This window comes from Podarcis pityusensis (genome assembly GCF_964106645.2).
Source record: "Podarcis pityusensis genome assembly, chromosome: 14".
Lineage (NCBI taxonomy): Eukaryota > Metazoa > Chordata > Lepidosauria > Squamata > Lacertidae > Podarcis > Podarcis pityusensis.
In genome coordinates, this window is record NC_138039.1 from 42,874,259 (window position 1) to 42,886,179 (window position 11,921).

Consider the following 11,921-nt stretch of genomic DNA (forward strand, 5'->3'; position numbering starts at 1 on the left):
GGCGAAAGGTTATCGTAGCAAGACAGCACTCGCAGGAGTCCGGTTTCAGACAACCTGTCCTTAGATACAATGGTTCACATACACACCGTACATTTAAAGCACGCGCACCCCACCGGAATAATCCTGGGAATTGTAGTTCACCCCTCACAGAACTATAATTCCCAGCACCCTTGACTACAATTCTCAGGCTTCTTCGTTTTTTGGTGGGGGGTGTATACAGCCTTAAGGAAGCTTGAAAACCAGTTTCCCCAGTTTGACCAGTTGTTGGACTCCAACTTGCATCAGCCCCAGCCAGCATAAGCCTATGGCCAGGGGTGATGGGAGTTGTAGTTCATGCAACACCTGGACGGCCTTATCTTCCCCATCCTGTGTCCAGGTGCAGACCTTATGGCTACACCACACTATGCCCATTTTTATGGGTTTTTGTTTTTTGTTGCTTTTGCATTACACCCACCCTGAAAAGAAACTCTGCAGAACTTGAAAGCTGGCTCGCTGTCTGAAGGCAACCCTGTTTAGGGAAGTTTTTAATGTTTGATGTTTTATCGTGTTTTAAATATTCTGTTGGGAGCCGCCCAGAGTGGCAGGTTAAACCCAGCCAGATGGGCGGGGTATAAATAATGAACTGTTGTTGTTGCTGTTGTTGCATTTTGACTGGTCCTTTAAAAAAATTCACTGCCTAACTGTGGATTTTGGACAAAACAGCTTCTGACTGAGGGGGCAGACCAGAGACCAAATTTGTAATTTACCAGGATGCGCTTTTACAAATCACTTGGGAAGACTGGCGAACTACTATCAGTGTACTGGAAAAAGCAAAGATCATCAGTGTTGAAGCACTAATTCTTCAACATCAACTTCGTTGGACTAGTCATGTTGTGCGGATGCCTGATGATCATCTTCCAAAGCAACTACCGTATTTTTCGCTCTATAACACGCACCCGACCATAACACGCACATAGTTTTTAGAGGAGGAAAATCCGTAGGCATGCCACCCGTAGGCATTCCCTCCATAACACGCACAGATATTTTCCCTTACTTTCTAGGAGGAAAAAAGTGAGTGTTATGGTGCAAAAAATACGGTACTCTATTCTGAACTTTAAAATGGAAAGCATAATGTTGGTGGTCAACAAAAGAGGTTCAAAGACTCTCTCAAGGCAAATCTTTAAAAATGTAGTATAAACACTGACAACTGGGAAACACTGGCCTGCGAGTGCTCCAGTTGGAGAACAGCCTTTACCAAAGGTATCATGGGCTTTGAAGACACTCGAACTCAGGACGCAAAGGAGAAACGTGCTAAGAGGAAGGTACGATGGCAAATCCACACCGTGATCAACTCCCGCCCGGAAACCAATGTCCCCACTGTGGAAGGACGTGTGGATCCAGAATTGGCCTCCACAGTCACTTACGGACTCATTGTTAAAACCGTGTTTATGGAAGACAATCTTACTCAGCTACGAGTGATCGCCAAAGAAGAAGAATACAAATCATATGTTAAAAGTCTGCCACTTGGCACTGAAACTCCGTTGCTAGGTTGATTTTCAGCATGAGGCCACCCATTTACCCTGCCATTTTGGCTATCCGTGAAGATGAAGGCTTACCTTTCTTTTCTCCGGTGAAGGGCACGACATCCTCTCTGTCTTGGTGCTCCAAGGCTTGCTTCTCCAAGTAGGACAACAACCGCTCTCTGTCAAAAGGTCCCGTGGCAGGTTTACTGGTCTGATCCTTCTGGCGGAAGCCTGCCGGCAGAAGTGCATTCTGTCAAGGCAGACATGAGAGAGGGGAGCAGAGAGTCAGTAGGATGGCAAACTACTGTCTTTATTTAGAGCAATTCTCTAGGTTCCCAGAGCAGCTAGAACCAGGCAGTCCCTGTGCACAGGCTTACTATCTAAAACACACGACACAAAAGGAAAAAGCGAGGGGTAGGGAAGAGGAAAGGGGAGCGCAAATTCAGGTGCACATTTTTGAAGACTGGGACACACATTCTTAAATAGTAGTCGAGTCCCTACCAGAGAAGAATGGCAGATTAAATTGATGGATTATGCCGAAATGGCAAAAATGACTGGAAGAATCAGAAATCAGGAAGACCAGAATTTTAATAAGGAATGGGGGGGGGGGATTTATAATTTATCTTAAAAAAATCACTGTAAACAGTTAAAATCGTTAGCAGGATTGGAATGACACTTGTAGTTTAATGGTGAATTTTGGATATAATGGAGATGTAAAAGATTTGGATTATCATAAAAGATGCAGGAGGAAATTATTAACAATAGGACCCACAAAGGGGAGGAGGGGAGTCCAGGAGATTCTCTGGAATCTTGTTTTTATTATGTATGTTGGATATGTGAGTGTAAAACTTTAATTTGAATGAATGAATGAATGAATGAATGAATAGTTATCCTGATGACCAGCTGAAATGAAAACAGCTTCAGGATATAAGGAGCCAGAGCTAGTGTTTGCCCTTGTTTTCCATCTCTCCCACTGCCGTAACTTGCTGCAATCACTGCTGCCAGACGATAGCTGAGAGATGGTGGACTTTCAGAAAGTTTCCACATTATCTGTAATTTTACACCCAGTTCTTGCGTGTGCTCATTAGGGAGCAAAGAACGATGAGACAGGAGCTTCCAAAGGTGAGCTGAAAACATTTTTTTTAGCCCAACGCCAACACATTTCAAGTCTTACAACCCTTCTCCAGGAGCACTATGCAAGTGAAATTATATACCATCAATATTTAATGCCTATCCAATGAGTGGCATATCATTTATTTCAGCAAAATAGTAATTAATTATTATTATTATTATTATTATTATTATTATTATTATTAATTCAATACCCCACCCATCTGGCTGGGTTTCCCCAGCCACTCTGGGTGGCTTTAGCATTAAAAACAGAATAAAACTTCAATCATTAAAAGCTTCCCTAAAAATGTTGTGAGAAATAAGAAAAGAACCACTATGGCTGCCACCAAAAAAGAAACAGAAGAAAAGCTCTCTTGAGCCTTTCAAAAAAATGTTGTTCCCTTTGAAATTGCCCCTTAGGAACAATCAAATTTTGGTAGTTCTTCCTACCAGCTCACCTTCATCCTCCACGGGTCGAGTTTTACAATACATGTAACTCTGAGCTTTGTGAAGATTTTGATTTGTGATCCTTAAGGCTAAAATCCAATTACTCTTATTGATTGGACTTTTTACTTGTCCTTCACCAGAAGGTCCCAGAGCAGGTTACAACACTGTAAAACTACAATATTAAAATCAGATAAAACAGTCTACGATATGAGAACAGAGTGGGTCCTAAATACATATGGGGTGTCGGAGTGAAGAGGTGTGTCTTCATTAGATGATGGAAGTTGTACAACGAAGGTGCCAGACGCACCTCTCTGGGAATGAAATTTCACAACTTTAGGGGCTGCCACAGAGAAGGCCCTACCCATACCCTTCAACATTTCTCTGATGAAATTAGGGGCACCCCAATCCATAACGATAATTTTACTATTTATACCCCACACATCTTACTGTCTTGCCCCAGCCGCTCTGGGCAGCTTCCAACACATATAAAAACATAATTAAACATTTAAAAAAATCCCTTCCCTATACAGGATTGCCTTCAGACGGATGGGGGTGGTGGTGTCAGATAACTCTATACCCTCCTACATTTCTCCAATGAAAATAGGGACATCCTAAGGCATGGGTAGGGAAACTAAGGCCCGGGGGCCGGATCCAGCCCAATCGCTTTCTAAATCCAGTTCGCGGACAGTCCGGGCATCAGTGTGTTTTTACATGAGTAGAAGAATGTGTCCTTTTATTTAAAATGCATCTCTGGGTTATTTGTGGGGCCTGCCTGGTGTTTTTACATGAGTAGAATGCGTGCTTTTATTTAGAATGCATCTCTGGGTTATTTGTGGGGCATAGGAATTTGTTCTCCCACCCCAAAAAAAAATATAGTCTGGCCCCCACAAGGTCTGAGGGTCAGTGGACCGGCCCCCTGCTGAAAAAGTTTGCTGACCCCTGTCCTAAGGAAAAATGGGATCAAATCAGAAACTGGGACGGCGTCTCTAAATTAGAGACATCCCTGGAAGATAGGGACACTTGGAGGATCTGCCTCTCCTGACCTGGCCTGGCCAAAGACCCCATGAAATTCCAAGGACAGTAAAACTACCAAGAGGGCCTTCTCTGCTGATCTTAAGAGAGTCTCCAGGGAAGATGGTGGTCTTTCAGATATGAAGGGTTTAAGTTGTTTAGGCTTTGAAAAACGAATGTCATGTTTGGTACACACCTCTGGATCCAGATCATCAAGAACACTTTCCAGCTGCTTTAGCTCATCCTCAGAGAGTTTGTTGAGAATTTCATCTTCGTTGATATTCTTGTATTTCTCCAACTCTTTCCGGAACGGCACCGACATGGCTCTTTCGAAACAGGGTCCTTTGAAGGTTGCCTGTCAATCATTCAAGAGTCGGTCTTCCCGATCCCTGTGAAAAAAGTTCTCTTTGTTTTTAGCTTAATAAGAACAAAAATATATATATTTTTTATATGCCAAACATCAGACTGGGTTTTTATTTTATTTTATTGTAGATCTCAGGGCAGTAGTTCAGCCCTCAGACTTCAACACTAGTTTCCTAAAAAAGAACAGCTTTTTCTTCTCACCCACTGGTCCTGTGGAATCCTAGAAGGCTGGCAACCCTAATAAATCTTAATAGATGAACAGGGTTATGCGAAACTAGGAGCCAAAGAGAATTAGTATAATCCTTTGCCGTTTTCTGCTGCTAAATACAGGCATTAGTTTTACAAAAGCTGACTTGATCCACATTAGAGCTCACACTACACCCCTTGCCCGCCCCCATTTTAAAGATAAATGTCTCCGAAATATTACATGCAAACTGTTAACAGCCACTTTGAAAGATGCACAAGGAACAGGGCTGAACCTTTAAGAAAACATCTAAATAGCAATTTTTTAAAATAAAATATCAAGGAAATGCAAGTACTCCAGCCAGCAGTAATGCACAAGAAGGAAAATATTTTTTAGAACTATATGGAAAAAAAAATGCCTCTCTTGTCTCTTGCAGCTGAGATGTTATGAGGTCTAAAACTGGGGAGTAAGGCTGCAGTCACAACCTCACTAACCTGGGAGTAAACCTCACTGAATTTGGCTGCGAGTGCAGCTTTCTCCCGATTGAAGTGCAGAGTGTTTGAGGACCGGGACATTCGCAGGGAAACCAAAATGCTTGTTTACAAAGCTACTGTACTACCAACCTTACTGTATGCTTGTGAAACATGGACCACTTACAAACGCCATCTCCAGCTCCTCAAAAGATTGTCTCTGAAATCAACAGTGTCTCCGGAAAATTTTGCACATCACTTGGGAAGACGGGCAAACTAATGCCAGTGTAGTGGAAGAAGCAAAGATCACCACTGATGATGAAACAATGATTCTTCAACATCAGCTTCATTAGACTGGTCATGTTGTGCAGATAACTGATTATTGTCTTCCAAAGCAACTACTCTATTCCAAACTTAAAAATGGAAAGCATAATGCTGGTGGTCAACAAAAGAGGTTTAAAGACTCTCTCAAGGCAAATCTTTAAAAATGTAGTATAAACACCAAGAACTCGGAAACACTGGCCTGCGAGCGCTCCAATTGGAAAACAGCCTTTTCCAAAGGTGTCATGGACTTTGAAGACGCTCGAACTCAGGACAAAAGAGAGAAACTTGCAAAGAGGAAGGCATGCTTGGTGAACTCCTGCCTGGAAACTTATGTCCCCACTGTGGAAAGATGTGTTGATCCAGAATTGGCCTCCACAGTCACTTATGGACCCACTATTAAAACCGTGTTTATGGAAGACAATCTTACTTGGCTACGAGTGATCACCAAAGAAGAAGAAGAAAGATGACTTCTGAGTAGTCGTAGTTAGGATTGCACTCTTCAGGTTGTGTAACCTGTGTTCTATTCACAGTTGTCCCCTGATGTGAATGAACAGGACGACCATAGCTTTGTTGATTTCAATGGGTCTATTTTGAACAAAACAAGCATTCAATTCAGTCAGGAGTGGGAGCCAAAGATAAGAGCCAGGGACCAAGATAACCTGTTGTTTCAAATCTCCTCCATTCAGAACTCATTCTCTCCAATGGCATTACACCAGTATTCTTTTCTTCCACAGTACAGGGCAAGAAAAGAAAAGAGATGAGATTCATTTCTGCACTAGTCAGCTGGGGAAAGAAATGTTTACTTCTCCAGCTCTTAGGAAATTGCCATTTAATCATATGATCACCATGCTTGCCTTGCTAATTGGATTCTCCACCCTTAGCCTTATGCAAATAAACTGTGCCATGCCCTGTCTGAGAGCCTTATCTTGTCTACAGCTTGAGGCTCTCAAAGAGTTCATTGGTCATATCCTCTGTTCTTCTCATTCCCTTCCCCTCCCCTCCTTCCTTGTCTTTTTTGGCATGCTCTCCAAGCAACTTGCTCACTTGGGTAATGGGGCTCATTAGAGCGAAGCAGAGCTTGCCAAGGTACGCAGCAACGAAGCAACAACAACTCAGCAAAAAAGAAGAAGGATCTAATGCACATTCATGACTGGGTTGTACTTGCCCACACAAAATAACCAGATTATTCCACAAAAATATGAGTCACTGCTCATCTAATGTGGACTGAACTTTAGATAGGAGCCCAACTGCCTCCAGTCTGCAGATACAGCACAGCGTTCACAGACCAGAAAGCAGTATTTTATATAATACTTTTCTTAAGTACTGGGTAGGGAGCCTCCATGATTGTCTTTTGGCTGCCTGGAATGGGTCGTGGAACTGTGATCATGCCTCTTGCTTGCCTGGAAGGAGGATGGAGAGGTGTGTGGCATTCAATCCCCACCCTACCATTAGGCAGAGGGGGGCAGATGCCTCAGGCAGCAGTGGTGGGGAGTCAGGCAGAAATGGCGACAGGGCTAGGCCAACATTTTGCTGCCTGAGGCAAACCAGAAAATAGCATGACTAATTCGCTTCTGGCGAACCAGAGCAGCGCACGGAAACGCCGTTTACCTTCCCGCTGGAGCAGTACCTATTTATCTACTTGCACTTTGACGTGCTTTCGAACTGCTAGGTTGGCAGGAGCAGGGACCGAGCAACAGGAGCTCACTCCGTCACGGGGATTCGAACTGCCTACCTTCTGATCAGCAAGTCCTAGGCTCTGTGGTTTAACCCACAGCACCACCCGCATCCCTCTTTTCAAGTTTATACATTTCACCAATTTTACAATCATTTTGTTTGTTTGTTTTTTATAAGATATTTATTGAGATTTTCAAAATGTTACAAAATAAAAATAAAAAAGAAGAAAATACAAAATAAAAATGGTTAAAAACAACTCATTCTTTCCATTACTTATTTTTCATTAACTTGTTTCCCGGACCTCCTCATGCCTCCCTTGTTTTGTATTCCAGTTCGATTTGTTGGTTCAGCAAATCCTTACCCTCTTTGTTTATTCCTAGTCTTTAATCTTAAAATATTATAATGTTAAATTTTTACCTATTAATAATCCATTTTTCATATTCCCTTATAGTATTACAGCTGAAAACCACTTAATTTCTATCCAACATCATTCTAACATTCATTAATTTTGCAATATTTCTGTAGATAGTCTTTGCAATTTTACAATCATTTTGACATTTTGAAACTTGACTTCCTTCCCCCCTCTTTCTGCGGTTCCTTAAATTTATTTCTAATATCTTCTGCATATCCAAATTAACTTTATTTGCTCATTTATTTCATCTTCTTTAAATATGTACTCTTACAAAACTGCAGGTTATTACAATAATCCTGCCAATGTTCTTATCTGTTTACAATGTATCTGTAAATATTCAATAAACCATCTCCATTCTTTTATTTTAAAAAATGATATCTTGATTTCTTATTCTTCGCCATTTCCGCATATTCCATAATTTTTTGCATCCATTCCTTCTTTGCTGGGACTTCTTCTTCTTTCCATTTTTGGGCGAGTACCATTCTTGCTGCTGTAGTCGCATACACGAATATGTTTCTATACATTTGGGGTAGTTCTGTCCCTATAATTCCCAAAAGAAGTTTGAGTGTTTCTGACTGACTGAAATGTGTCTTTGGATGGCGAGAAGCTATTCTGGTGGTGGGAAAGCACTCATCTCCCCCCCTCCCCGGCCAAAATCACACACACACACACACACACACACACACTATTGAAAAGGCTTCTATTTGACCAAATCTGGTCATTCTCTAATGGACCAAGTCAATCAATGCTTTTCTGTCCATCTCGACAAAGATGCCCATGTAATGATACGGCTATTTATGCAAACCAGCCCCCTCTTTCTTTGATCTAGAGAAAAATGAAGGAGCTCAGCATTAGGGAAGAGAAGTGTGGGTTGATGCGAGGGGTCACCCTTCCACTTTGATGTCTGGGAAACCTCCAAAAAAACAGTGCAACAAGAGCATTTTATGGGCATAGAGCCAGAGTCTGCAGGGCAACAGGTGGGCAGCCAGGTCTGGGTCAGGCCTCAGAGCTGACACCTGAAGTGGTTCTAAAGGAGGCCCCAGAAGATACCCCAAAAAATCTGAAGCTTTTCTACCAAGGATTATGGAAGTCCCCAAAAAGATGATTAATCTGTTTATGTATGTTACAACTTGCAGCTAGGATTCTTTGCACACTAAAATGGAAGGAACCTGAACAATGGATAAGAAAGGTGATGGAATATGCAGCAAAGTTAACAACCAAAATAAGAGGACTTGATGATGAAGGTTTTGTGGAAGAATGGAAGCCTTTTTCAGACTATATAAAAAGATATTATTATATGATGAATATGAGAGCAGCATTTGAACTATGAACGACAGAAGAACCTAAAGATTAGAGTAGCGTTGTTAAGATATGAGGGAGAGAAGGGAGAGAAATAAAAGCACCATGGAAAAGGAGGTGGGAAGTTGACGGAAACAACAAAGAAAAAAACGTTTTACTATGTATTGAAATGTATTTGGAAAACTTAATAAAAAAATATGGTAAAAAGGAGGCCCCAGAAGAACTTTCCGGACCCTCACAGGAGCCTTCCCCTTAACCTGAAGAACCAGATATCCCCACTGCACATCAGCAGTCTAGCAGCACAAAGAAGGCCACCCTGAAGGGAGCCGATGGAACCGAGGAGACGTGTCCATTTTCAGGTGGGATTGGGGCTGGTTCTGGAGTCTGAGGTTCTCCACAAGGGGATGCAGCTTAGAGGAGGTAGTCTGGAGACAGAGGCTTAAAAGGCCCCCAGTCTGCTCCCAGCCTTTGTTGGAGCAAAATGCTCACCTGGAGCTATCCATGGTCTAGATCAGCTTTTCTCAACCTGTGGGTCCCCAGATGTTGTTGAACTACAACTCCCATCATTGCTAGCTAGCAAGGCCAGAGCTCAGGGATGATGGGAGTTGTAGTCCAACCACATCTGGGGACCCACAGGTTGAGAACCACTGGTCTAGATCATGGGTAGACGAACTAAGGCCCGGGGGCCGGATTTGGCCCAATCGCCTTCTAAATCCAGCCCATGGACGGTCCGGTAATCAGCATGCTTTTACATGAGTAGAATGTGTCCTTTTATTTAAAATGCATCTCTCAGTTATTTGTGGGGCATAGGAATTCATTCATTCCCCCCCCCAAATGTAGTCCAGCCCTCCACAAGGTCTGAGGGACAGTGGACTGGCCCCCTGCTGAAAAAGTTTGCTGACCCCTGGTCTAGATACCCTTGCCTTGCTGCTTTTGCTCTGTCAGATCTGACATCAGACCAGAACACAACAGCCGAAAGAGTCGGTGGATCTGGAGCCAATGACAGATAGAGTCAACTCATGTTAGTTTTTTGTCCTCATCCCCCTATTCCTCCCTGCTGAGGACAACGTGAAGCAGTCTCAGGCAGCGTCACCCCCTGGACTGGTTGCAAAGAAGGAGGCAGGCAGGTAGCTTGGGGCAGCGCCTCATTTTCTCTAAGGGACCAGCAGCCTCTGCAATTGTCGCCTCATCCGCTTCTCCCTACTTGGGACTCCCTTTCTCTTGCCATCTGCCATCCTTCTTCTGTTCCCCCTCAAAAGACTTCTTAAAACGCCCTCTCTTATTTCTCCTCGTTTTTCTGCTTTGAAGTCCGGTTTCGTGTTGCTACGAAGCTCGTTGGGCAACTTTGGGCTAGTCACTTTCAGACCAACCTGCCTCGCAGGGCTGGTTTGTAATGATTTTTTTTTTTTTACGTGCATGCGTGAGGGAGAAATGATTCTATGCCATCCTGATCTTCTTGAAGCAAAAGCAGGGAAACTTTAAAAACGGTTTGTTTGTTTTTCTAAAAAAAAAATACAGTGGTACCTCCGGTTAAGTACTTAATTCGTTCCGGAGGTCTGTTCTTAACCTGAAACTGTTCTTAACCTGAAGCACCACTTTAGCTAATGGGGCCTCCTGCTGCCGCCGCGCCGCTGGAGCACGATTTCTGTTCCCATCCTGAAGCAAAGTTCTTAACCTGAAGCACTGTTTCTGGGTTAGCGGAGTCTGTAACCTGAAGCGTATTTAACCTGAAGCGTATGTAACCTGAGGTACCACTGTACTATTCATGTGTTTATTGCATTTATACTCCATCTTACCTCCAAGGAGTTCTCCTCTGCATTTTATTCTCACAACAACCTTGTCAGGTAGGCTGGGCTAAGAGGGAGTGACTGGCCCAAGGTCACCCAGTCAGCTTCATAGTCAAGTGGAAATTTGAACCCTGCTCTCCCAGGTCCTAGTCTGACAGTCTACAGCAGGCATAGGCAAACTCGCCCCTGAGGGGTCAGCAAACCTTTTCAGCTGGTCCACTGTCCCTCAGACCTTGTGAGGGGCTGGACTATTTTAAAAAAAGGACGAATTCCTATGCCTCACAAATAACCCAGAGATGCATTTTAAATAAAAGGACACATTCTACTCATGTAAAAACACACTGTCTGTGGACTGGATTTAGAAGGCGATTGGGCCGCTTCCGGACCCCGGGATTAGTTTACGTACCCATGCTCCAGATGTTTTGGGACTACAACTCCCATCATCCCTGACTACTGGTCCTGTTAGCTAGGGATGATGGGAGTTGTAGTCCCAAAACATCCGGAGGGGCGAGTTTGCCTATGTCTGCTCTACACTGTATGGCTCTGTTGCTGCAAAGGATTTTGCATCCTCACACGAGGGCAACATTCTGCACACAGAACTTGGAGATGCAGCGATACATTTTCCAGCGATGTGACGCTGTCCCCTGGTTTATCCTTAAAGTAGCTGTTCCTGTTCAGGAAAAATATATATCTTTGTTTCAAAACAAAAACAAAAAAACCCTGCGGTTATCTAAGGTCACAATTTTGCAATCATGGCTTTGGTATCCCGCAGAGGAAGTTTCCCAGGCTGCTGTTTGAGGTTTTTCGCTTCCCCCCTGCAAACAGCGATAACATTCCGTGGGAACACAGACTAGCTTCGCTGAAAGGGAGACATCCTGCACAACCCTTTGGGGGGGGGGGAATACAACTAATAGCAGCAATCTTTCACATAATTGCCCAGTTCTTCCAGACTAGTAGGCTCTGACTACTTAAGAACAAGCCTCTTCCTTGGTCTTTTCTCACTTCAGATGGATGAGAGATGGAAGATCAGATCCAGACTTACAGAGCAACCCAAACACCCTTTGCTCTGAGGGATCATAGAGTCGTAGAATTGTCGGGCTGGAAGGGACCCTGAGGATCATCTAGCCCAACCCCCTCTGCCTTGCAGAAATATGCAGCTGTGATGTTTGTGTCTTGGGTGGGAGAGTTAGAATTGCTCCAGTTTAGTTGTCAAGGGTGCTGTGAGTTGTACGGAGACCCCTATTCCCCTGCCAGAGCTACAATTTCCAGCGTTCCCTGGTTAAGAGGGATTGATTGCTAAACACTCTGGTAATTGTAGCTCTGGCAGGGGAATAGGGG

The 11,921-nt window shown here is 43.5% G+C and overlaps 1 protein-coding gene across 2 annotated transcripts in view; it reads right to left on the minus strand.

The window, feature by feature from the left end:
• The window catches only part of LOC308462660 (tropomodulin-2), a 58,562-nt gene that overhangs the window by 38,518 nt on the left and 8,123 nt on the right, over positions 1 to 11,921 (minus strand). For both annotated transcript variants that reach the window (XR_013979248.1, XM_080980514.1), the window contains exons 2-3: positions 4,267 to 4,459; positions 1,596 to 1,752 (exon numbers count right to left, since the gene is read on the minus strand). Coding sequence is in view for 1 of the 2 variants with exons in the window: in XM_080980514.1 (XP_080836640.1) it covers positions 1,596 to 1,752; positions 4,267 to 4,392 (283 nt within the window). In the remaining variant the exon portion in view is untranslated. The remainder of the gene's footprint in view (positions 1 to 1,595; positions 1,753 to 4,266; positions 4,460 to 11,921) is intronic.